Source organism: Schistocerca cancellata, chromosome 10 (genome assembly GCF_023864275.1).
Source record: "Schistocerca cancellata isolate TAMUIC-IGC-003103 chromosome 10, iqSchCanc2.1, whole genome shotgun sequence".
In the NCBI taxonomy this organism is placed as follows: Eukaryota; Metazoa; Arthropoda; class Insecta; order Orthoptera; family Acrididae; genus Schistocerca; species Schistocerca cancellata.
Window position 1 is genome coordinate 55,223,305 of NC_064635.1, and position 26,672 is coordinate 55,249,976.

A 26,672-nucleotide genomic window follows, 5' to 3' on the forward strand; every position below is an offset into this window, starting at 1 on the left:
GCCTCTGCACTTCTGCCTCGACTGACATCTCTGCCCAAACTCTTTGTCTTTAAATATGTCTGCTTGTGTCTGTATATGTGTGGATGGATATGTGTGTGTGTGCGAGTGTATACCCGTCCCTTTTTCCCCCTAAGGTAAGTCTTTCCGCTCCCGGGACTGGAATGACTCCTTACCCTCTCCCTTAAAACCCACATCCTTTCGTCTTTCCCTCTCCTTCCCTCTTTCCTGATGAGGCAACAGTTTGTTGGGAAAGCTTGAATTTTGTGTGTATGTTTGTGTTCGTTTGTGTGTCTGTCGACCTGCCAGCACTTTCATTTGGTAAGTCACATCATCTTTGTTTTTAGGTATATTTTTCCTACGTGGAATGTTTCCTTCTATTATATATATATATATATATAATAGAGGGAAACAATCCATGTGGGACAAATATATCTAAAAACAAAGATGATGTGATTTACCAAACGAAAGTGCTGGCAGGTCGATAGACACACAAACATACACACAAAACTCAAGCTTTCACAACCCACGGTTGCTTCGTCAGGAAAGAGGGAAGGAGAGGGAAAGATGAAAGGACGTGGGTTTCAAGGGAGAGGGTAAGGAGTCATTCCAATCCCGAGAGCGGAAAGACTTACCTTATGGTGAAAAAAGGACAGGTATACACTCGTTCGCACGCGCGCGTCCACACACACACACACACACACACACACACACACACACACACACACACATATATCCATCCGCACATACACAGACACAAGCAGACATTTGTAAAGGCAAAGAGTTTGGGCAGAGATGTCAGTCGAGGCGGAAGTATAGAGGCAAAGATGCTGTTGAAAGACAGGTGAGGTATGAGTGGCGGCAACTTGAAATTAGCAGAGGTTGAGGCCTGGCGGATAACGAGAAGAGAGGATATACTGAAGGGCAAGTTCCAATCTCTGGAGTTCTGACAGGTTGGTGTTAGAGGGAAGTATCCAGATAACCCGGACGGTGTAACAGTGTGCCAAGATGTGCTGGCCGTGCACCAAGGCATGTTTAGCCACAGGGTGATCCTCATTACCAACAAACACTGTCTGCCTGTGTCCATTCATGCGAATGGACAGTTTGTTGCTAGTTATTCCCACATAGAAAGCTTCACAGTGTAGGCAGGTCAGTTGGTAAATCATGTGGGTGCTTTCACACGTGGCTTTGCCTTTGATCGTGTACACCTTCCACATTACAGGACTGGAGTAGGTGGCGGTGGGAGGGTGCATGGGGCAGGTTTTACACCGGGGGCGGTTACAAGGGTAGGAGCCAGAGGGTACAGAAGGTGGTTTGGGGAATTCATAGGGATGAACTAAGAGGTTACGAAGGTTAGGTGGACGGCGGAAAGACACTCTTGGTGGAGTGGGGAGGATTTCATGAAGGATGGATCTCATTTCAGGACAGGATTTGAGGAAGTCGTATCCCTGCTGGAGAGCCACATTCAGAGTCTGATTTAGTCCCGGAAAGTATCCTGTCACAAGTGGGGCACTTTTGGGGTTCTTCTGTGGGAGGTTCTGGGTTTGAGGGGATGAGGAAGTGGCTCTGGTTATTTGCTTCTGTACCAGGTCGGGAGGGTAGTTGCGGGATGCGAAAGCTGTTTTCAGGTTGTTGGTGTAATGGTTCAGGGATTCTGAACTGGAGCAGATTCGTTTGCCACGAAGACCTAGGCTGTAGGAAGGGACCATTTGATGTGGAATGGGTGGCAGCTGTCATAATGGAGGTACTGCTGCTTATTGGTGGGTTTGATGTGGACAGACGTGTGAAGCTGGCCATTGGACAGATGGAGGTCAACGTCAAGGAATGTGGCATGGAATTAGGAGTAGGACCAGGTGAATCCGATGGAACCAAAGGAGTTGAGGTTGGAGAGCAAATTCTCGAGTTCTTCTTCACTGTGAGTCCAGATCATGAAGATGTCATCAATAAATCTGTACCAAACTTTGGGTTGGCAGGCCTGGGTAACCAAGAAGGCTTCCTCTAAGCGACCCATGAATAGGTTGGCGTACGAGGGGGCCATCCTGGTACCCATGGCTGTTCCCTTTAATTGTTTGTATGTCTGACCTTCGAAAGTGAAGTAGTTGTGGGTCAGGATGACTAGGCTAAGGTAATGAGGAAAGAGGTTTTAGGTAGGGTGGCAGGTGATCGGCGTGAAAGGAAGTGCTCCATCGCAACGAGGCCCTGGACGTGCGGAATATTTGTGTATAAGGAAGTGGCATCAATGGTTACAAGGATGGTTCCATCAGATTCACCTGGTCCTACTCCAAATCCCATGTCACTTTCCTTGACGTTGACCTCCATCTGTCCAATGGCCAGCTTCACACGTCCGTCCACATCAAACCCACCAACAAGCAACAGTACCTCCATTGTGACAGCTGCCGCCCATTCCACATCAAACGGTCCCTTCCCTACAGCCTAGGTCTTCGTGGCAAACGAATCTGCTCGAGTCCGGAATCACTGAACCATTACACCAACAACCTGAAAACAGCTTTCGCATCCCGCAACTACCCTCCCGACTTGGTACAGAAGCAAATAACCAGAGCCACTTCCTCATCCCCTCAAACCCAGAACCTCCCACAGAAGAACACCAAAAGTGCCCCACTTGTGACAGGATACTTTCCGGGACTGGATCAGACTCTGAATGTGACTCTCCAGCAGGGATACGACTCCCTCAAATCCTGCCCTGAAATGAGATCCATCCTTCATGAAATCCTCCCCACTCCACCAAGAGTGTCTTTCCGCCATCCACCTAACCTTCGTAGCCTCTTAGTTCATCCCTATGAAATCCCCAAACCACCTTCCCTACCCTCTGGCTCCTACCCTTGTAACCGCCCCCCCGGTGTAAAACCTGCCCCATGCACCCTCCCACTGCCACCTACTCCATCCCTGTAACCCGGAGGGTGTACACGATCAAAGGCAGAGCCACGTGTGAAAGCACCCACGTGATTTACCAACTGACCTGCCTACACTGTGAAGCTTTCTATGTGGGAGTGACCAGCAACAAACTGTCCATTCGCATGAATGGACACAGGCAGACAGTGTTTGTTGGTAATGAGGATCACCCTGTGGCTAAACATGCCTTGGTGCACGGCCAGCACATCTTGGCACAGTGTTGCACTGTCCGGTTTATCTGGATACTTCCCACTAACACCAACCTATCCGAACTCCGGAGATGGGAACTTGCCCTTCAGTATATACTCTCTTCCCGTTACCCACCAGGCCTCAACCTCCGCTAATTTCAAGTTACTGCCGCTCATACCTCACCTGTCATTCAACAACATCTTTGCCTCTGTACTTCCAACTCGATTGACATCTCTGCCCAAACTCTTTGCCTTTGCATATGTCTGCTTGTGTCTGTATATGTGCGGATGGATGTGTGTGTGGGGGGGGGGGGGGGGGGGGGGGGGGCGCGCTCGCGCGCGCCTGTGTATACCTGTCCTTTTTCCCCCCTAAGGTAAGTCTTTCCGCTCCCGGGACTGGAATGACTCCTTACCCTCTCCCTTGAAACCCACATCCTTTCGTCTTTCCCTCTCCTTCCCTCTTTCCTGATGAAGCAACCGTGGGTTGCGAAAGCTTGAATTTTGAGTGTGTGTTTGTGTTTGTTTGTGTGTCTATCAACATACCAACATATATTAATGCTATTAGTCTCCAGTTCATGTGCTTGACTGTTGATTATTTCATATTTGAGCACTATTTAACTCTGTTAACTAATAATGTTGCTCTCAAGCAGCAGAACTGAATTCCAATAACCAGTGTGTGTGGAAGAACCCTAAAGTGTTTTAACTGGCTGTGTTATTTTCTCGTGCTTGTAAAGTAGATACTCAGGATTGGTATTGCCTATGTTTGTATTGCAATATTTTTTCATCAGAGTACATTACTGTCTTAAATGTATGTACCTTCACAATAATTGGTTCATGTATTTATTTTGTTACAGCCAAGAGTGCAAGCAGGAATGGGATGCAGAGGAAGTTGTGGAAAGCTGTGATACAGGTATTGTCTACTTGATGCCATTTGTCCATTTGCTATTACTTATGAACTATGCAGGAACTCTAATGGGAATTCTAATTACCTGACTGAGTCTAAACCATTGGTAACAAAGAATACTTGAAAGTGATGAATATAGAGTCATGGGAAATGAAAGTTAACAAAGCACTTACAGATGAAAGCTTAATAGTAAATTTTCAATAATGTGTTTGGAATGCAGGAGGGAGAGGGATAGGTAGGGGATCTGTGCTACGCGTCATCAGAGGTCACTAGCAGATGTCCTCGCACTTAATTTATGCCTTAACAAGTCTATACATTGATATTATTAATGGAATCTGCCTATTCCGAATTCCTGCCAAACTGAACATTGTTTGACCCCAGTTAGTTCAGAATGGTGTGGCTATACTGTATACTTGTCTCATAAAGTTGTAGTAGGGACACTAAAGGCCTCAGTTCCATGCACCCACAGACATATGACCAGTCCCCTAGGAGGCTTGTTGCTGCTTTTTGGTGGGTTCGTGCTTGGCTGCCACGGAGCCCCAGCCTTTGCAGCATTTTTTCCCTTCTGTGCTGCATGTCTGTCCTCTTGCTATTCTTTTTCCCCTTCCTTTGGGAACATGTGTGGGGTGTTATTGGGAATGTTCTGTGTTGTCTGTCGCTGATGCGAGAACAGTCTCACCTATGTTTTTTGCTCCATTTTCCTTTCTTTTTTTCCCTTCTCCTCTCATTCCTCCGCTTCGGCATTTGAAGTTCCTCATTTTCTTCTTCCTCCCTCTGTGCTCCTGACGGCCGGCCCATGTGTCTGATGCATAACAGGTGACTGAGTAACGTATAATTCCTGGCCCTGGGTCAACAGGTATGGTTCACGCATTCCCTGTGGTACTGGCCAGTCCCAGGGAGGGCTGACTGCCTTAGCTGCAACCTTCCCAAATTGCTGATTGGTCCCTGTGTCAGGTATTTGCTAGGTGTGCCCTGAGGTGTGAACAATCACCTAAGGCAGGTGCACCCCCTTGTGAAGGGGGCCCCAGTTGTAAGGGGCATGCCATCGGAGACGCTGGCAGTCGTGGGGGATTTTCTTACAATGAGTCAATCATCTTCCCAATCAATGTCTATGAAACGTAAACATAATGAGGCTAATCATTCAGAGACTCTTTCTGCTGCACCACGGTTCCTTGTGGTCTCACATACTGAAGACAGTCAGTCCATCACCACGGTAAATCCGTTTATTATTCAGAAAGGTGTTGATGCAATTGCTGGCCCTGTGAAATCCTGCTCTTGTTTACGGAATGGCACTTTGCTTTTGGAGACTATTTCGGATTCTCAAGCACAAAAACTGCTTACTGCCTCGCTTCTCCACGGCTACCCTGTTCATGCCCATAGAACTTTGAATTCTTCCCATGGTGTAATTTACACTAGGCTGCTCGATGCTCTAACCGAAGCTGAAATCCAATCTTACCTCTCTGATCAGGATGTCATTGCTGTCCATCATGTATTGAAAAAGGTAGATTCCTCCTTAGTGCCCACCCGCACTCTTTTTCTCACCTTTGATACAGTGGTGCTTCTGGCCGAGATCAAAGCGGGTCATGAAATTACCGCAGTCCAGCTATACATTCTGAACCCAATGCGCTGCTATCAGTGTCATGTCAACAACACTGGAACATCTTGCTGACACCCAGCCAGTAGGGACGCACACGAGTGCGATTGTCCGCCTCCTTATCCCCACTGTATCAACTGCAGTGGCGCCCATGCCACCTCCTCTCAGGATTGTCCCGTGTATGTTGATGAGCGAACTGTCAAAGAGATCCAGGTAAAGGAAAATGTGTGTTATCCAGTCGCTCACAAGTTATTGGCTAGTCACAAACCCTGTGTTCTCCCGTCTGGCACCTACAGTTCTGTTCTTGTTACCCCGCGCTCCACGAAGGACAGGCCACGCAGACATGCGACCTCCAATTCAGCTCATAGGTTGCGAAATCACCCAGTGTCAAGGTTGTGACATCCCCTTATCCAGTTGTGCAACAAGCCATCAAACACCTCAAGGGTTGAAGTCACCATCTACACAACCGGTAGGACAGAAGGAGTAGTCCCGTGAAGACTTCCTCTGCCCCTCCAGCCAAACAACACCCGAGTCTTCCTCTAACCAGAAAGGCTCAAAGAAGTGCACCAAAGGCAAACGGTCTTCCTCTTCGCCGACTCGAAGATCCTCTTTGACGGTGTTGCCACGTGATACCTTAGCCCGGCTGGCCCCCGTGTTGCCGGTGCACACCACCAACCATTTTGCAGCATTGGACTTCAAGGACCCACTGCACAAGCAAGCCGATGCTTCTGTGGACCCCTCGGAGCAGGATCCTCCAGCTTCTGAGCCCTGTAGTAGCAACTCTTTACCGGCTGACACTCAGCAGCCCCTGAGGTGACACCCCTACATCTGTTCCTCATCATGATTCTCCTGCAATGGAATGTTTGTGGGCACCAGTCTCACAAAGCGGATTTACGGCTGCTTTTAGCATTGCAGCATCCTCTTGTACTCTACCTTCAGGAAACGAAATTTCGCCCTCACAACTGCTTTGAGCTTTCGCATTTCTTACTGATTGGTTTTGACCTTCCTCCTGAGGTTCGCATCCAATCTCATGGGGGTGTCATTCTGCTCATACAGAATGACATTCGTAGTCAACCCATCTCCCTGACTACCCATCTTCAAGCTGTTGCAGTTCGCCTTTTCCTTTCCCACCAGACTTTTTCCCTCTGTAACATTTATGTCCCTCCGTCATTCGATGTCACCGTGGCAGACTTCCTTCAGCGTATTGGGCAGTTACCTCCCCGATTTTTGCTACTCAGTGACTTTAATGCACATCATCCCCTTTGGAGTTCTCCCAGGACCTGTCACAGAGGTGCCCTGTAACCGGCTTAACTTCTTCTGCCTTAACACTGGAGCACCCACTTTCCTTTGTGACTCCTCACACATGTATTCCCTTTTGCACCTATCCTTCTGCACTGCTTAGCTTGCCCATTGTCGTGAGATGTTCGTTCTTTCTTATACCTACTCGAGCAACCATTTCCTGTGTGCTATCCGTTTACTGACTCCTACCCCACCTGCGTGCACACACAAATGGCAACTTACTAAGGCTGACTGGCAGCTTCACTCCTTCCTGGCGACCTTCAAAGTGCACATTTTCCCCACTTGTCATGACCAGGTGGAATATCTCACAAACATTATCCTTATTGCTGCAGAACATTCCATTCCACGCACTTTCTCTTTACCACGTCGTGTCCCAGTCCCTTGGTGGACTGAGGCATGCCGCGGTGCAGTTCGCGCGTGGAGACGTGCTCTCTACACTTTTAACCGTCATCCTACGATGGCAAATTGCATTCATTATAAACAGATGCATGCAAAGTGTCGAGGCATTCTTCGGGATAGCAAAAGAGCTAGCTGGATTTCATTCACTAGTTCTTTTAACAGTTCACCCCTTCTTCTGTTATGTGGGCCAACCTCCAATGGCTCTCTGGGACCAAGATCCGTTCCCCAATATCCGGCCTGACAGTAGCAGACGATGTCATCGAGGACCCTATTTTTATCTGAAATACCTTGGGTCATCATTTTGTGGAAGTTTCGAGCTCTTACCACTATCAGCCTGCCTTCCTCCGTCGGAAATAAGCGGAGGAGGCCCAGGCAATACACTTCTCTTCTCTGAAACATGAGTGCTACAATGCCGCCTTTACTATGATGGAGCTAGATCATGCTCTCAGTTTATCCTGATCCTCCGCCCCAGGGCCAGATGCCATTCACATTCAGATGTTGCAGCACCTTTCCCTTGCGGGCAAGCATTTTTTGCTTAACACATACAACCACACCTGGGCGAAGGGCACATTTCCCAGACGCTGGCGTGAAGCCACCGGCATACCCATACCTAAGCCCGGTAAGTACAAAAACCTTCCTTCTAGCTACCACCCCATCTCTCGTACCAGCTACATTTGCAAGGTGATGGAACGTATGATTCATGCCCAGCTGGTATGGTGGCTAGAGTCTCTCAATTAACTGATGAATGCACAGTGTGGATTTGAAGCGCGGCGTTCTGCAGTTGACCATCTTGTTACCTTATCCACCCATGTCATGATGAATGGTTTTCTGCGGGAATCCCAGACTGTGGTCGTGTTTTTTGATTTGGAGAAGGCCTACAACACCTGCTGGAGAACTGGTGTCCCCCATACTCTTTACACGTGGGGCTTCCGTGGCCGCCTGCCCTGTTTCCTTCAGGCATTTTTAAAAGACCAAGTTTTCAATGTGCGTGTGGGTTCTGCCTTGTCAGACACCTTTAGCCAGGAAAACGGTGTGCCTCAGGGTTTCGTCCTGAGGGTTGTCGTCTTTGTATTGCCATTAACCCTATAATGGCCTGTCTCCCGCCAGGCATCTCAGACTCCCTTTTTGTTGACGATTTTTGCCTTCTATTGCAGTTCTCCACAGACCTGTCTCACTAAGTGGCATCTTCAATTATGTCTTAATCATCTTTACTCCTGGAGCATTGACAATGACTCACTTTTCCACTGACAAAACAGTTTGTATGAGTTTCTGGCAACGCAATTGGTTTCTTCCACCATCTTTACATCTTGGGCCTGTTGCCCTTCCAATCGTTGAAACTACGAAATTCCTGGGGCTCATGCTCGATAGGAAACTCTTTTGGTCCTCCCGTGTGTCTTACCTGGCAGCTCGCTGTATGCGGTTCCTCAATGTCCAACGTGTCCTCAATGGTACTTTCTTGGGTGTTGATCAAACCACCCTCCTCCATTTGTTCAGGTCCCTCGTCCGTTCGAAACTTGACTATGGGTGCGCCTGCATGTCCATCCCTCTTACGCTCTCTCAATACTACTCACCATCGTGGCATCCGTTTGGCCCCGGGCACCTTTTACACTAGCCCGGTTGAGATTCCGTATGCTGAAGCTGCCGAACTACTGCTGTCCTACCACCATGACTTTCTCCTCAGGAGTTATGCATGCCGTTTGTCTGCCATGCATGGCCACCCATCCTATACCGCCTCCTTTGATGGTTCCTTTGATCACCAGTATGAAGCACGTCCTTCTTCTCTGTTGCCTCCTGGAGTGTGCTTTCGGCACTTGCTACAGCAGCTTAACTTCACACTACCTGCAACTTTCCCGGTGGGTGCGAACTCTTCACCGCCCTGGCTTCATGAAGTGGCCCGTGTTAACCTTGGCCTTCATTCTCATCCTGAGGAAACTACTCCAGCCTCAGTCTATTGCCTTCAGTTTCATGACCTTTTTGTGTCACTTTGCAATAGTACCTTTGTTTAGACTGATGGCTCTTGGACTGATCGTGGGGTTGGGCGTGCCTTCGTCATTGGCACCCGAGTCTTTCAATATCGGCTTCCAGCTGCTCAGTATTTACAGCCGAGCTCTCCACCCTGTATCAGGCCACGGAGTACATCCGACAACACAGCCTTTTCAGTTGTGTCCTCTGCTCAGACTCACTCAGTGCCCTTCAAAGCCTATGTGCGCTGTACACTGCCCATCCCTTAGTGCAGCGGGTCCAGGAAAACTGTCTCTTGCTCACTCTTGGTGGAGCCAGTGTGACGTTTCTGTGGGTTCCTGGTCATGTCGATCTGCCAGGAAACGAGACTGCTGTCAAGGCCGCAGTCCTCGTACCTCAGCCTGCAAGTACCTATGTTCCCTCCCGTGATCTCTGTGTTGCTATCTGTCGGGAGGTGGTGTCCCTTTGGCATCACCAATGGTCCTCCCTTCACGGGCATAAGCTCCGGCTTATTAAGCCTCTCCCAGCGGCTCGGACGACCTCCTCTCGGCCCTCCTGCCGGGAGGAGATCATTCTAACTAGGCTGCGTATTGGGCACTGGCTTTTTAGCCATCATCATTTGATAAGTGGCACTGCCCCAACTCTGTATACACATTGCACACAAGGTTTAACTGTCTGCCACTTCCTGATGGAATGCTGATTTTTTAATCATTTACGTTCCCACTTGGGTTTGCCATCTGAGCTATCGGCCATTTTAGCTAATGACGCGCGGGCTGTCGACTGCATTTTACTTTTTATCAGCCAAAGCAATATGGTGAAGGCCATTTAATTTTTAGTTCTGGACCTCCGTTTCTGTATGGTGTCTTTTTTAGCCCTTTATCCACTTAACTGTTTTTAGCTGTCTCCTGTTACGTCAATTGGGACTGACTTATAGTCACTTTTTAACTCCTCTCTGTCTTTGTGTTCTATAGTTTTGACTTGGGCATGTATGACCCCATTTGTTTTATGTGCCCTGAAGCAAAACAAAACCATGACCAGCCACAACAATTAAGAACTGAAAATTGTTCCATTATGAATTGCAAGGTTGGCTGCAATAATTCCCCAATTTATGAGGGCATAGCTCCAGGTCGTGAGGTCGTGGAGTAGCGTATTTGGTTACTAATCAAAACATCCTCAGTCCCGTGTCTGAACCCTGCCACCTCTTCAATTTTGAGTGAAAATCATCAGCATTGGTGGCTGAAGACTTCTGGGATAAGAAGTCATCCTCATTCTGTCAATGACCTTGTCAAAGAGGGCGGAGGAGCAGACAGAGGTCCAGGGCACTCTCTTGTCCTTGGGGTGGGAAACTGCCTCTAAAGGTGGAAGAATCGACAATGATCAATGGTATGAGGATGCAGAAGGCAATGGAAACCACTGCATTAAAGACACGTATGATGCATTAACAGGAAATGTGGCCTGTAATTGAAAAAGTGTCATGGTAATCTCTCCATTGGTAAAAGATACCGGAATAGTCTCCCATTCAGATCTCTGGGAGGGGCTGCCAAGGGGGAGGTGACCACGAGAAAAAAGATTGAATGACCAATGAACGGATAACATTTTATGAGTTGGGGTGTCGAATGTCAAAAGTTTGAACATGATGGATGTAATCTCCCCCTTCCTTCCTACTTCCATCTGTTGTCCACACCAATGTTCAGTCCAAGTAATTAATAAGCAGTTTATGAAGATCTGAGAGGAGCAAAGATTATAATAAACTTTCTAGTTTACTTAGCACGTCATGTTGAGATGGCTCCAGTTCTTTGTGTCTAGGGATCTGATCTTGAAGCCGAAAATCTAACATCAGGTCCTCACAGTTGGTTTGAACTAAATAAATCTGAAGATTGTTGTTGCAGTCTTTTTTTATGTAATTATATTTTCTCACATTTTATTATATCATATAGCATTTTGATTTTTCACGTTAACAAAGCTGAAATTTTGTTGTTTGCATAAAAATACAAAAATATGTCCAATCTCATCAAAGACAAGCTTATGACCTTCACTCAGAACTAGTACTTATCTATTATAATATCAAAACTAAAATATTTTATAAAGTAATTCCTTTTCATAAATTTTAGATTGAAATATAACATAATATGAAAGCTTTCAGAAAAGCGACTGAGTTAATATTGACCTGTTCAAAATTCAAAAAATAATACTGGTATCTACAACTACTGTTGAGGAAAAGTAATACTAAAGGAGGATGTCTTGTTACATAGAGAAACGAGAAAATCTGAAAAGGAAAATGCTAAGGCTCAGTCTAGATATTATGGAGGTCAGTGAAGTGGAACGGAAAGAAGCGAAGGATTTCTGGCTAGATGAGTGTAGGCTAACATCAACAGCAGCAGAAAATAGTGTAATGGGAGTAGGATTCATTATGAATAGGAGGGTAGGACAGAGAGTGAGTTAATATGACCAGTTCAGTGGTAGGGTTGTTCACATCAAAATCAACAGCAAACCAACACAGACAGCATTAGTTCAGGTATACTTGCCAACGTTGCAAGCCGAACATGGAGAAATAGAGAAAGTATATGAAGATATTGAAAGTGCAACTCAGTGTGTAAAGGGAGATGAAAATCTATTAATCATGGGGGATTGGATTGTGGTTGTAAGGGAAGTACTAGAAGAAAGGGTTACAGAAGAGAATGGGCTGGGTAGTAGGAATGAGAGAGAAGAAAGGCTAATTAAGTTCTGCAATAAATTTCAGCTACTAATAGTGAATTCTCTGTTCAACAAGCACAAGAAGAGGTGTTTTACTTGGAAAAGGCCAGGAGAAATGGGAAGATGTCAGTTAGATTACATGATAGTCAGACAGAGATTCCGAAATCTTGTAATGTGTACCCAGGAGCAGATATAGACTCAGATCACAATTTAGTAGTGATTAAGAGTAGGCTGAAGCTTAAGAGACTAGTCAGGAAAAATCAATGCCCAAAAAATAGGATACAGAAGTACTAAGGAATGAGGGAATACACTTGAAGTGTTCTGAGGTTATAGATACTGTGACAATGTATAGCTTAGTAGGCAGTTCAGCTGAAGAGGCGTAGACATCTCTATGAAGGGGGATCACAGAAGTTTGAATCAAAGACATAGGTAAAAGTAAGGTAACGATGAAGAAACCGTAGATAACACAAACAATACATCAATTGATTGAGGAAAGAAGGAAGTACAAAAAAATTAGGGAAATTCAGACATACAAAAATACAAATCACTTAGGAATGAAATAAATAGTAAGTGCAGGGAAGCTAAGACAAAATGGTTGCAGAAAAACTGAAGAAATCAAAAAAGAAATGATTGTCGGAATGACTGACTCGGCTTATAGAAAAGTCAAAACAACCTTTGGTGAAATTAAAAGCAAGGGTGGTATAATTAAGAATGCAATGGGAACTCTACTGTTAAATGCAGTGGAGAGAGCAGATGTTCTCATTCATCCACCTTCAGTGGTAGGAGCTGTAAGAGAAGTGTTCCACATCGCAGTGTGATTTACTGTTAAATTTCTGTTAGTGTACATTCCTAGGAGAGTCAGTCAGCATGTTGCTTCTTCCTGTATATTGTTGTTGTGGTCTACAGTCTGAAGACTGGTTTGATGTGGCTCTCCACTCTGTCTATCCTGTGCAAGCCTCTTCATCTGTGCATAATTACTGTAACTTCCATCCATTTGAACCTGCTTGCTGCCGTTGAGCCTCGGTCTTGCTCTACTGTTTTTACATCCAATTTCTTCCGTTAACAAATTGATTATTCCCTGATACCTCAGAATGTGTCCTACCAACTGACTCCTTCACTTAGTCAAGTTGTGCCACATTTTCTTTTACCACCAGTCAGTTCAGTACTTCCTCATTGATTATTAGAACTATGTACCTAGTACATGTTTCTCCTGATGACAGCATCCTCCTGAGTAGTTCCCTCCCAGGTACCCATCATCAATAAGTAATACAGTTTAGCTTTGTGCGCTTGAGAAATGTAACAGCTTTGATTTTTCCTCGTTCTCTGCCATTTGCAGTACCTTTGTAAGTAGGCCATATTGTCTAATGTTTCAAGGCTAGATCAGTAAACCATCCAGAGTAGGGTGTTCCAATGTTGCCCCATGGGCCAATGGGTTCCATGATACCCTCATAGTGCTTGTGGACAGGCATGTACAGGTGGTCTTATTTCACACATTCTTCACATATGTGAACTGCTCAGCTGCCCCTGCCCGAAGCACGTGGCGAGTGGAGCACAATCGCATACACTATGGTCTGGCTGCAAGACTGTTCGCACGTGACCTGTTTGTCTACTCCTGCCTACCTGTGCCCATGCCCGCCATTGGGTACTCGAGCTGCAACAGTCTAATTCAGACTGTCGTCCCTGCAGCTACTGAAAAGGCTGCTGCCCACCTTCAGGAACCACCTATTTATCTGGGCTCTCCACAAATACACACCTGATGTACGAGGGCCGATCGGCAAACACTGAGACTGATTTTTGCCCGTTGTAACTACAGTGATAGTTTCCTATCAGCGCCATGAATATTTGAAAAGAGTGAGTTTTTATGCATAATGTCCATAGGCAGCAACACTCTCATTTCGGTAGGTTGGTAGTAATACTCTATTTTGTAGACACACTTTATATTTTTCTTACCAAACAATGGAGCGGATGAGAGAGGAGCAGTAAGACACAATAAAATTCTGTGTTCATTTAAATCGTACAGCCACTGAGACTTACGAAAAGCTGCAGCAAGCATATGGTGAAGATGCACTTGGCTGCAGCAAGCATACAGTGAAGATGCACTTTCTCGTGAAACAGTGTTTAGGTGGTTTGAGGACTTCGAAGAAGGCCAACTTGCCTATGTTAAGCAAGGTGGACCTGGTGTTTTGGCTTCTGCTGTGATTGAAGCCAACATCACACAGCAGCTATGGTTTTCCGTGAGCATCGGCAGATAACATTACGTAACCTCATTGAAGTGTTGAGAATTTCATGTGGAGTATCTATGATTATGATTGATGATCTCTGTGTGACTCGTATTTGTTCCTGTAGGTGCCATGTCTGTTGGCTCTCGAACTAAAGGCTGTGCGAATGGAGACAAGCTGTGAGGAGCAGTATCTCTTTGCTGATGGAGGGGACGTGTTTCTCAAATCGATTGTCACCAGTGATGAGTCGTGGTTGCATCTTTATGATCCTGAAGGAAAACAGGGCAGCACAGTGTGGAAACGCCTAGTTCCACCAACTCCAAGAAACGGGAAAATTGTTCCGTCTGCAGTGAAAGTGATGGCCATCACGTTTTTTGACTGTCATTGAATGATTTGCCAGCATACAGTTCTGCCTCACCCTACTATTACTGTAGCATACTACATGTCAGTATTAGCTAAACTGAGGAAGCACACTGCAAATATACGAACGGAACTTACTCGGACTAGGTGGTGGCTTCATCATGATAATGCACGGCCTCACGTAGCAAATCAACTCGTGCAGTTTCTAGCTCGATTCGACGTTACCTGTATACGGCATCCACCTTACGGCCCTGAGCTTACACACTGTGATTTTGTTATTATTCCCATCACTAGATGCAAAGCATTGTGGAATTCATTTTGAGAATTCAGAAGCAGTTCTCCAGAAAAGTGAGGCAGTTCTAAAGGACCTGACAAACTACGGCCTGCATCGCATGTTCAAGGACAGGCAGCCACGATATAAAAAGTGTGTTCAAATAGGAGCATGCTCTCTTCCAAGCAGGAATTCCGTGCTGTACAAGGAGGTCTCGATAATGTGCAGATGTAACGTTACACCTGATAGTTTCTCCGGGTGTATTATCTTCAAAGAAGAATGGACCGAGAATAAAGGTGCTTGTGAATCCACACTGAACAGTCATATAGGGTGAGTGCAATGGCCCTTCGTACACAACACGTGGTTCAAGAGTACCCCAAATTTGACAGTTCTGTGTATTCACTGCACCCTGTAGCTTGTAAAATGTTCCTCCTCACTCATTAGAATATTTCCTGGCCGTGTCTTCAACTTTGATCCATGCCAGAAACCGAAGAGCAAATTCAGAATGTTGCTCTGGTTCATGAGGTTTGAGTTGCTGCACTGTCTGAATTTTATACGGATACCAGGGTTAAATAGGCCGCAAAGAACAAGCACTAGCACTGCTCAGGCCACGTGCTGCACAGTCAGTTACAGCAACAGCAACCTCATCCATAACTTCTACCAGTATAGGAGCTCCTGGTCATACATAAAGCACACCAGTGGCAAGACAATACCATCACTGTGCGATAACAACAGTGAAGTCACTGATGACAGAGTCACAAAAGCAGAGTTATTAAGCACGGTTTTCTGAAACTCCTTCACCAAAGAAGACAAAGTAAATACTCCTTAATTCCAATCAAGAACAACTGCCAAGATGAGAAATATAGAAGTAGATATCTTCTGTGTAGCAAAGTGGCTTAAATAACGTAATAAAGGCAAAGGATCTGGTCCAGATTGTATACTAGTCAGGTTCCTTTCAAAGTATGCTAGTGCAATAGCTCCATATTTAGCAATTATATAAAACCACTCACTCGCAGAAAGACCCGTATCTAAAGACTGGAAAATTGTTGAAGTAACACCAATACCCAAAAAGGGAAATAGGAGTAATCTGCTGAATTAAAGGCCTATATCGCTAACATAGATTTGCAGTAGGGTTTTGGAACATATACTGTGTTCAAACATTATGAAGTACCTCGAAGAAAACGATTTACTGAAACATAGTCAGCCCAGATTCAGAAAATATTGTTCTTGCAGAACACAACCAGCTCTTTACACTCATGAAGCAATGAGTGCTATTGACAGGGGATGTCAAATTGACTCCATATTTTAAGATTTTCGACCCCGTTCCTCACAAGTGTTTTCAAACCAAACTGTGTGCATATGGAATATCACCTCAGTTGTACGACTGGATGCACGATTTCCTGTCAGAAAGGTCATAGTTTGTAGTAATAGACAGAAAGTCATTGAGTAAAACAGAAATAATATCCGGCGTTCCCCAAGGACGCGTTATAGGCTCGCTATTGTTCCTGATCTATATTAATGACATAGGAGACAATCTGAGTAGCCCTCTTCGATTGTTTGCAGATGATGTTGTCATTTTCCATCTTGTAAAGTCATCAGATGACCAAAACAAATTGGAAAATGATTCAGATACGATATCTGTATGGTGCTAAAAGTGGCAGTTGACTCTGAATAAAGAAAAGTGTGAAGTTATTCACATGAGTACTGAAAGAAATCCACTAAATTTCGATCAAGTGATAAGTCACAAAAACCTGAAGGCTGTAAATTCAACTAAATACTTAAGGGTTGCAGTTACAAATAACCTAAATTAGAATGATCACATAGATAGTGTTGTGGGTAGAGCAAACCAAAGACTGTGATTCATTGGCAGAACACTTAAAAGGTGCAACAAGTCTGTAAAAGAGACTGCTTACATTACGCTTGTCTGCCCTGTTCTGGAGTACTGCTGTGCGGTGTGGGATCTGAATCAGGTGGAACTGACGGACGACATTAAAAAAGTTCAGAGAAGGGCACTTCGTTTTGTACTATCACGAAATAGGGCAGATAGTGCCACAGACATGATACGTTAATTGGAGTGGCAATCATTAAAACAAAGGCGTTTTTCGTTGTGACGGGATCTTCATGAAATTTCAGTCACTAGTTTTCTCCTCCGATTGCAAAAACATTCCGTTGGCATCTACCTATATAGGGAGAAATGATCATCATGATAAAATAAGAGAAATCAGGGCTTGCACAGAAAAATTTAAGTATCATTTTCCACGCACACCGTTCGAGAGTGGAACAGTAGAGAGACAGCTTTGAAGGTGGTTCATTGAATCCTCTGCCAGGCACTGTATTGTGAATAGCAGAGTAATCACGTAGATGTAGATGTAGATGCAGAGGACACCTTCCTCCTCCAGGTGCCAAACCAAACTCACCTATATTTTCAAATTTCATTATCACAGACTTTAAACCGTTTAATGACATCGACCTCTCATCAGATCTTTCAGTGCAACACTGTAATTCCTGTAGTTCACATAAAACAGTTTCACTAATAGCGCACAGTTTCTCTTCTTGATAGCCGTACCGTTCACGCATGTTACGGCTTGTCAAATGACAGTGTGGATGTCATACTGTCATATAAACTGTGTACAGCATCGGATTTGTACCTGGTGGCCAGTACTCAAACTGACTTTCTTCCAGCACAGATCAGTTCCACGCTAACGCATTAGCATATCTACCAAGTTTTGTAGCCGTACCATAATTACAGCCTACAGTAGACCTCCATGAGTAGCTGCGGTTTAATTATATCCTCCCAGCAGCTACAGATGTTAGCCTACCAAATCTGTGAGTTCTTTCTCCCACACACTGTACTGTTTCACATATCGACGATTATAATTCTTACGCAGCAGTCGGGGTGGCGTCGTGCCCAGAGTGCAGCCTGCAGCTGCCGGACGGTGCGTCGCTTTCACGCCACGTGCTGTCTCACCAGCTGCAGCGCCGCCTCACCTGCGCGCTCTGCGGCCAGCTGTGCTCGAGCTCCGTAATGCTCATGCGCCACCTCCACTCTGCACACGCCGTCGACATGCCGGCTGCCGGGGTGCCGTCCTCTTCCGCCTCACCCGAGGTGAGCACTTCAGAACGTTCGACAGACTGCTGGAGCTACACGGGTAAGGTCAACAGACAGTTGCAATTGTATTATAATTTCCGTGCAGATATAGTGACAAGAAGGTACTGTGTTACAGGAGCAACCACAATTCTATAACAGTATTCCGCGAAGATGCATCATTGATTGTAAAGTAGGCACATGCATACAATACGGTAGTGACACTGTCCCTGCTCACCGTATCAGAACAGTTGTATGAAATGTTTTTGGTGCACTCGTCACATTATTTCTCTATGAAAATTAGGTCTTTTGACAATAAACACCACCATTTTGTCCGGGGAAGCAACTGTCTGTTGAAGAAGTAACAGAATTACACAGATTTACCAATGTAGTATTGCCCACGGCAACCAGAGATTATGTTGGTGCCAACAGTGAAACATTACTCAGAGCATTTTTGTTCCAGTCACAATGTATAATATGAAACATTCTCGTATGCAGTCTCTTGGTGTTGAATTTCCCTTGCACATACTGTTGAGGAAAAATCTTGTATCTCTATTCAAATTGTTGGCACACCAAGATTTTCCCAGCATCCTTGATTGAGTGCCAGTAGGTTGACGTGTGGTCTAGAACCTGTGTCTGTTCAAACAAGATTTTGTGCATATTTGTAAGACAGTGTTGAGCAACAGCAGATTTTTTTCCTGTACTCGTGTTGCTCATGTTGGGTCCAGTATTGAAGAACGGTTCAAATAGACTGTCTCGCATAATTAATGGAACGTTCACGTGGAATCTTTCACAGGGCACACCACCTTTTAAGCTACTGAAACTCAGTTTTAATCCCATAGTTGTTTAGAATAGTACAGTTTTACTCGATGTTGCTACACAGAATGGAAAGAATGTCATATGCTAATAGTATTCTGTTGTTTGACAGGCTTTATGCCAAAGAGAGCTAACTTTATTTCAAGTGCCCAATAACCATACTGTATGAACAAAGAGGTTAAATGATTTATTTCAGAGCTGAGGTAGTTTTCGTCCAATATGTTTCTAGCACTACATATCAAAGTGTTCATTGAGAATAGATGCTATAATGCACTGATAATAGTTTATTCATCATCTGGCTGCAGTATGGAGTGTTTAAGTAAAGGAAGCATGTTCGAATGCATGAAAAGAATTTAGAAAATTGAAGGCACGAGGTCAGTGACGACCGGCAACTGGAAGACCCATCAGCGTGCTAACAATAACAGTGAAACACCAGATTAAACAATGAATCTTGGCCAACAAGTTTGGCATTGTTGATGAAATTGTTGCAGAATACAACAGGAATCGCAGGCTTGGATGTATCATACATGATAACCGTGGCTATAGCAAAAGGTGTAAGTGGCCATCTGATGAAGGTGGCTATGTGATGATCATAAGTCTGCACTGCCAACTGTCTGGAGGAATGTGTGAAGATTATGCCATTCACACTTAAACTGTTGCGAGAGACGAGGCCATCAGAGCACCACTATGAACCAGAGAGTAAGAGACAATCAATGGACTGGGAACACTCACTACCTCTGCGCTAAAGAGAAACAAATAATTGAGGCACAAGTGTTCACACGAAAAACCGTGCTGAAGATCTTATGGAATGACACATTTCTTGGAGCAGATCCAAACTGATTGATGGTGGTCACTAAAGGGAAGCTGTTAAGTCTACCATATGAACAAAAAGCTGGACAGTTTTCACACAGTGGGTACCGTATTTACTCGAATCTAAGCCACACTCGAATCTAAGCCGCACCTGCAAAATGAGACTCGAAATAAAGGGGAAAAAAAAATCCCGAATCTAAGCCGCACCTGAAATTTGTGACTCGAAATTCAAGGGGAGAGAAAAGTTTTAGGCCGCACCTCCAATTCGAAACAAAGTTGGTCCATTGTAATATGATACACAATTTAGGTCGAATGAATGACGATACAGTTAGAGTAGTTTGGTTCGAGTCGTAAGCTTAGCAGTTAAGCTTTACCAGGTAGCCATTGCTATGCGTCAGGCGCTCCGTCCGTATTTATACGGGTACCCTTCCTTTTTCACGTGCTTCGTCTGGTTTGAATCAATTGCTTATTTTGCTTTGATCTGATAAGTGCCGTTCTCTTTGTTATAGGTGTTTACGTCACTCAAAGCTGAAAATGCATTACTGTACTGTGTCATGCACTGTTTGTCGCATTCTGATAGTGTGTGTTTACAGCCTGTCGCCGCTCGCGGCATGGCTTGCTTTTGTGCGCGCTACCGCCACTTACAATTGTATAAAAAAAGAGAGAGAGAGAGAGAGAGAGAGAGAGAGAGAGAGAGAGAGAGAGAGAGAGAGAGAGAGGAATCGTCTCATTAGCAAAACAATGACAAGAGACTGCTATTTGCTGTTACTTACACTGCTGCTTTCTTTGATAATGATCAAGAACCAAATAATAGACTGCGTATGATAGAACATGTTCTGAACGAGAGTTAGGTGAAAATTTTTCTCCATTTGATAATCTTTGCGGCCGCTTCTTTAGTACATAAAATTCTGCACAGAAATTAGAGTCATCTTAGATTTAAAAATCTAGTCTGTTGCCGTGCTTCGTTTCTGACTGTATCACTATTAGGCATAAGAATAATACGAATATAAATATGGCACGATACGTATATTCTTTCGCGTTTGCCGTTGTCTCAATCTAGTTTCGTAGTTTATTAGGCATACAGGATTTAAATGAGATAGCAGCAAACACGAAAGAATACATGACAAAATGTTTACATTCTTATTATTCTTATGGTGAAGAGAATACTGCATGTGATTCACATTTCATCAGGTTCCTATTAGCAACCATCTCTTCTCACAGGTAGGAAAAAATTCAGAACGTAGAGTTGGCCATATTGACAAACATCCCAAACAGTCTTGCCAGTCGGATTTTTGTAGTACATTGAAATTCTGCTACATTCGAAGATGAACAATACGGAATTTGTATTTACTTCGTTGGATAATGTATGAAAATGCAGTGGTCGAAACTCGGGGCGGAGAAAAAAAAGCTCGTCTTCCACCCTTTTTTTTTTAAATTTATTTACTGACGCAGAGGTTTTGGCGCCAGTATTTATCTTTGTGCCTACAAAGCATGCCTGTGTAGCGCTACATATATTCGACGGCAGAAGTTAGGTGTGGCGGCATCTACCAACATTTTTCAGAACTTCCGCTTGCTTTGCACTCGATTCTAAGCCACAGGCGGTTTTTTGGATTACAAAAACTGGAAAAAAAAGTGCGGCTTAGATTCGAGTAAATACGGTATTCCCCCATGATGCTCACTTTCATATGGCTGCACATACTATGAATACAGCATGTGATCTCAAATTACAGGTACTGAGACAGATATTGTACTAAAAGGAAGACAGAAAGATAACAGCAATGTGTCTGAAAGAATGTATCAATTTCAAAGAAATTACTCTAGAATTTGCCTTAAGAAATCCAAGCAAACAATGAAAAATCTAAACCTAGTTGGTCACTTAGGGATTTAAATTATACTCCTCCCAAGTCAGAGTCTAGTGTGTTAACCACTGTGGCATTTTTTCAGTCAGCCTCTATTCAGTGTAGATTTGATCTCATCAAACTTCCACATCTTTGCCCTTTAGGAATATTTCCAGAGTGCTGGTAGTAACCTGTAAAAATATAATAGTGCCCATGAAAATAAAAGAATAGAAGTTGACTTCTGATGTATGTGTACAATCTGTAGGCAATTATGTACAGAAGTAGTCCAATAAACATAGGACATGCTGCAGTTCAGAACTGTTCACAAGTGTTGTTGCTGTTCAGGTTGGCAATGTGATTTACTTTCTGAGACTACCTCATAGTTTAGCCGAGTACACAGGCTGTTTCTGTTGAGGTGGAAATGTAGGATTAGATTGTACTGGCAGAATGAAAATTGCAAGTCTGAACAAGAGGCATCTTTGAATAACTCGGTCGGTAACAGTGTTGCCCACAAAAGATCAGAGTTTGAGACCCTCTCCAGCATACAGTTTTAACCTATTGGAAAGTTCCCATTGAGACTTTATTTCTGTTTCCCTTTGTGGACTACATTTCACTCTTTGATTGATCTGTCTGTGCTATTATACAGTATTAATTCCCCTATCTGAAGTAGGTGTTAATTTATTACTTTTTAATTAAGAGGCAATTACTTATTTTCAGTCATCTGATATTCCAGTTGTACTAACTTTTTAGCAATTTTAGACTGCACTCTAAATTTCTTAAATTATCATAGATAATCATTAAATAAATATTTTTACTGAAGATTTATCAATAGTAGGTGTTAAAAATTTATAACTTCCTCCACAAATTTCTGAACATTGAGTAAGTTTGGACAATTTATTGTGAATTTTCTTTGATTTAATCTTCCTGGTGTTGCAGCAGTTGTAACTCCTTGTGGTGGTATCACTCAGGAATGTAACATGTCTGGTGCTCTGGTTACAGTTTAGACTTATGTATTTATATGTAAAATTGCGTGGTTATCTAATTCTAGTGATCCAAACCCATCAGTTTCTAGAGCTCTTTTTGGCTTTACGTCAGTATCAAATTTACATCTGAAAAATCTGAAATTCATAACTCCAGCATCATTGCCGTCCTATAGTTTTAACTGCGATTGTTGCATCAGCTGAGTCATAAGAGATATAATAGTTGTAGTGATAGTAAAACAGTAAAAATTAATATAATGGCAGATAGAGCTGTTCAGAGGGTTTGAATTAAATGATTATGAAGCATGTTTTGATTTGTGTAACCGATAACTAAGGACATAACATACCATTATTCTCATTATTAATAATAATATAACTATCATCTGATCATCAAATAATGATAATTGCTCCGTTAATGATGATGATCCACATTGTGATGATGCAGTTTATCATGTTGCCATTAGTTTCCTAATACAAGGTCACATCTTTATTTGTAGAGATTAAATGTACTGTACCAATCTGCCATATTAAAATGTAGAAATTAATGGAAGTTCTGAGTAACTGTTTCTTGTTGGAGGGTTGTTTTCCATTCTGTTGATCTACTTACATTTGCTCAGAATATAACTGCATGGCTTGTAATCATGGTTTGTATTATTATTATGATAATAATAATAATAATAATAATAATAATAATAATCCCAACAATTGAAATGCTAGGTCCAATAGTTGACAATATAATTATTTATAAATAGGCATGTGTATCATCTGAGTATCATTGAGGCATACATGCTAATCCTAGGATGTGCTGGGGAAATAATGCTAACTCTATTCTATTAAATATAATTGTGAATAGTGTTTTCAGTCATATGTTCTTTATAGTTAATCTTGCAAATAAGGGATGTCACTGGATGACTCCTCTTATATTTACAAATACTGCTCCTGTAGATAATACATAGTCAAAGTGTACAGCAATGTACCAGCTGTCGTATAAAACAATTTCAAGAGATGAATTTGCTGGTACCAGACGTATTAACCCTCCAGTTGTAAATATAAAGAATTAATCCAAGTGCTCATAAAATAGGGAATTAAATTTTAACTGTGTGCTTTAAAATGCAACTAATCATCTTAATTCCTGTTTTGGTATGGCAATAATTTCTGTTACTGATGTAATAAAGTGTACCCCTCTATCAATGTATGTAGCTACTGTAAGCATGTGATGTGCTCATACCATAAATTCTGTTAACCCAATTGAAAATGTAGCAATATATACTCCTAATGTTCCAAAACATGCAATTTTTCCACTTTCTTGTTGGCATCATTTACTTTCTGAGTACTCTCATAGTTTAGCAAAGTACACAACCTGTTTCTGTAGAGATGGAAAAAGTAAGACAGATGTAATAGCAGAGCAGATATACAAGTCTGAATGAGAGGCATGTTTATATGAACAAGTTGGTAACACTAGTCCGCACAGAAGACAAAAATTTGTGTCTCACTTATGCTCGGGGTTTTCTGGTGGAAAATCCCCCATGAGATTTTGTTGCTGTTTCTCTTTGTGAGTGCTGTCTGAGCCTTTCCTCAAATACGTTAGGTCATACTGCCTGTTTTTCTTAGGATACAATGGCTCCAGTGAGGAGGACAAAACGCCCGTACGTCCGCAGGGCCGTGCCTGCCGTCACAGCGAGGGTGCGGAGCCCCGGTGAGAAGCAGGAGTACCAGTGCTCGCAGTGCAACAAGATGTTCCACAGCCGCTACCGCCTGGAGACCCATGAAAGGATGCACAAGGAGGGGGGACTCTTCCCTTGCATGTACTGTCCCAAGTGCTTCACACGTGAGAACGCACTCAAGACTCACCTTCTCAAGCATAATGGTAAGTTGTATTCGTGGAATCTTTCATCAGTTCTCAGTAGAACAGTTTCATATGTAATGTTGAAAAACAGACAAACACACTGTCTGACAAAAAGTTAAGCACCAAGAGGACATGGTTGGATGTCAACATAACTACATACACGTACACACTATCAGTGGGTGTGTAAACAATTGGAGTTGCGATTCTCTCTGATAGGGAGTGTGGCTATCAGAGTGCATTCGTGTTGTTTATGTTTAGTGTTGTTACCAGGCCTGGTAGGGTATGTAAGGGGATTGAACAGTGTTGTGTGTTGATTGATAATTGTGAAGGACAGGACACAGATATGCCACATTCTCATGTGAGACAGCTTTTTTGGTACATGACAAATTTTGAGAGAGACCTAATTGTGGGTCTCTGCTTGTCCAGCAGGTCAAATTGTACAATATTCAGATTTGTGTGGCAGTTGGATGTGACAGTGGCTTGAAGTTGGACAATGTGGAAACATGAGAGCAAGCATACTCATTGTCAAGGTTCCGGTTGTCCATGTCTGACCACCATAAGGTAGGATCACTGTATTGTACATCGAGGCTATTGTAAACCCTTTACTTCTGCACATGACATCTGACAAGTGGTGGATGCCTTGGAACATTCTCCATCATTTTGTTCTGTTGGTTGGACACTGGCAGCAGCTGGACTAGGGACTAGGAGAGATCCCATTCTTCAAATGTTTCAGAGACATAGAGTGTTAATCTCCTGGCATCATGGTCCGGGGAGTAATGGAGTATGACTTCAAGCTATGGCAGGTAGCAGATGAGGGACTCTGATGGCACAACAGTATGTCACAGACATCCTACACCCTCATGTGTTACCACTCATGTGACTGTATTGTAGTGCTATTTTTCAACAGGACAATACTCTAAATGAAACAACAAATTTACTGTTACCAGTCACTATTTATTTATCTCCACGACAAGTTTCAAAGGTTTAAACCTCCATTATCATGTGGATTTATGTTTGTTAGTATGACATTTGTGTGTGTGTGTGTGTGTGTGTGTGTGTGTGTGTGTGTGGGCGCGCGCGCGCGCGCGCGCGCGCGCGCCTGTGTGTGTGTGTTGTGTTACGACTTTTGGAGGAACTTGTGGAACTGTCTAGTGGAGAAACAAAATACTATTTCACAACATGGTTTTGGGTTTCTTTTGACAAAAATTAAACATGTATCTAATGGTAAACATAAAATAAGTAAAATAAAGTACCTCCAGTTGTCACAGGTTCCTTTCACTTTCGTAACAAATGGTTGAAATGGCTCTGAGCACTATGGTACTTAACTGCTGAGGTCATCAGTCCCCTAGAACTTAGAACTACTTAAACCTAACTAACCTAAGGACATCACACACATCCATGCCCGAGGCAGGATTCGAACCTGCGACCGTAGCGGTCGCGCGGTTCCAGACTGTAGCGCCTAGAACCGCTCGGCCTCTCCGGCCGGTCTGTCGTAACACATCACACGTACACTGTCATGTGATGTACCTTGTGCAACTACTGTGACATAGTGCCGGCCTTTTTTAATCATAGAAAATGCTGCAAATGGCCACTGTTTACATCCATGCAGCACTACATCCGATTTGTCAAACTGGAGACGTACATAGCAGTTCTGAGTGAAGGAAAGCAGCAGTAGTATTTTCAGCATTCTGCTGTAGTTCTTCCAGTGTGTGAGGATTATTTGAATACATGCCACAGGTAAATATCACAAGGAGAGAGATTAAGCAATTGAGATGGCCAGGAGATTGCACTGTCTCTGCTGATTGTCCTCTCTTCGTATGCACTTGTCACAAGGTTGTCAAGGTAGTGTCTACTGTTGATCTGTCTTGCTGAAAATATCCCTACAGTCAGTCACATTCTGTGAGTTGATCCACATATGGATTAATCAGTTTCTGGACATACTGCACAGCACTGACGGTTTCGTGAAAGAATTGCGTTATGATGCAAACAGCAGACATTGCACACCAAATACCAATCTTAAGATTATGCAGTAGCTCTTCAAATAAATAAGGGAGATTTTCTCATGCATAATTATGCATGTTCTACAAGCTCTTCCCCCCCATGAACCATGGATCTTGCCATTGGTGGGGAGGCTTGCGTGCCTCAGCGATACAGATGGCCGTACCGTAGGTGCAACCACAACACAGGGGTATCTGTTGAGAGGCCAGACAAACGTGTGGCTCCTGAAGAGGGGCAGCAGCCTTTTCAGTAGTTGCAGGGGCAACAGTCTGGATGATTGACTGATCTGGCCTTGTAACACCAACTAAAGCGGCCTTGCTGTGCTGGTACTGCGAACGGCTGAAAGCAAGGGGAAACTACAGCTGTAATTTTCCCCAAGGGCATGCAGCTTTACTGTATGGTTAAATGATAATGGCGTCCTCTTGTGTAAAATATTCTGGTGGTAAAATAGTCCCCCATTCGGATCTCCAGGCGGGGACTACTCAAGAGGACGTCGTTATCA

At 43.7% G+C, this 26,672-nt stretch overlaps 1 protein-coding gene across 3 annotated transcripts in view; it reads left to right on the forward strand.

Annotated features, from left to right (window-relative positions):
* The window catches only part of LOC126106302 (gastrula zinc finger protein XlCGF57.1-like), a 105,577-nt gene that overhangs the window by 50,156 nt on the left and 28,749 nt on the right, over positions 1–26,672 (forward strand). For all 3 annotated transcript variants that reach the window (XM_049912522.1, XM_049912521.1, XM_049912520.1), the window contains exons 5-7: positions 3,950–4,005; positions 17,686–17,903; positions 23,938–24,193. In XM_049912522.1, coding sequence (XP_049768479.1) covers positions 3,950–4,005; positions 17,686–17,903; positions 23,938–24,193 — 530 coding nt within the window. The remainder of the gene's footprint in view (positions 1–3,949; positions 4,006–17,685; positions 17,904–23,937; positions 24,194–26,672) is intronic.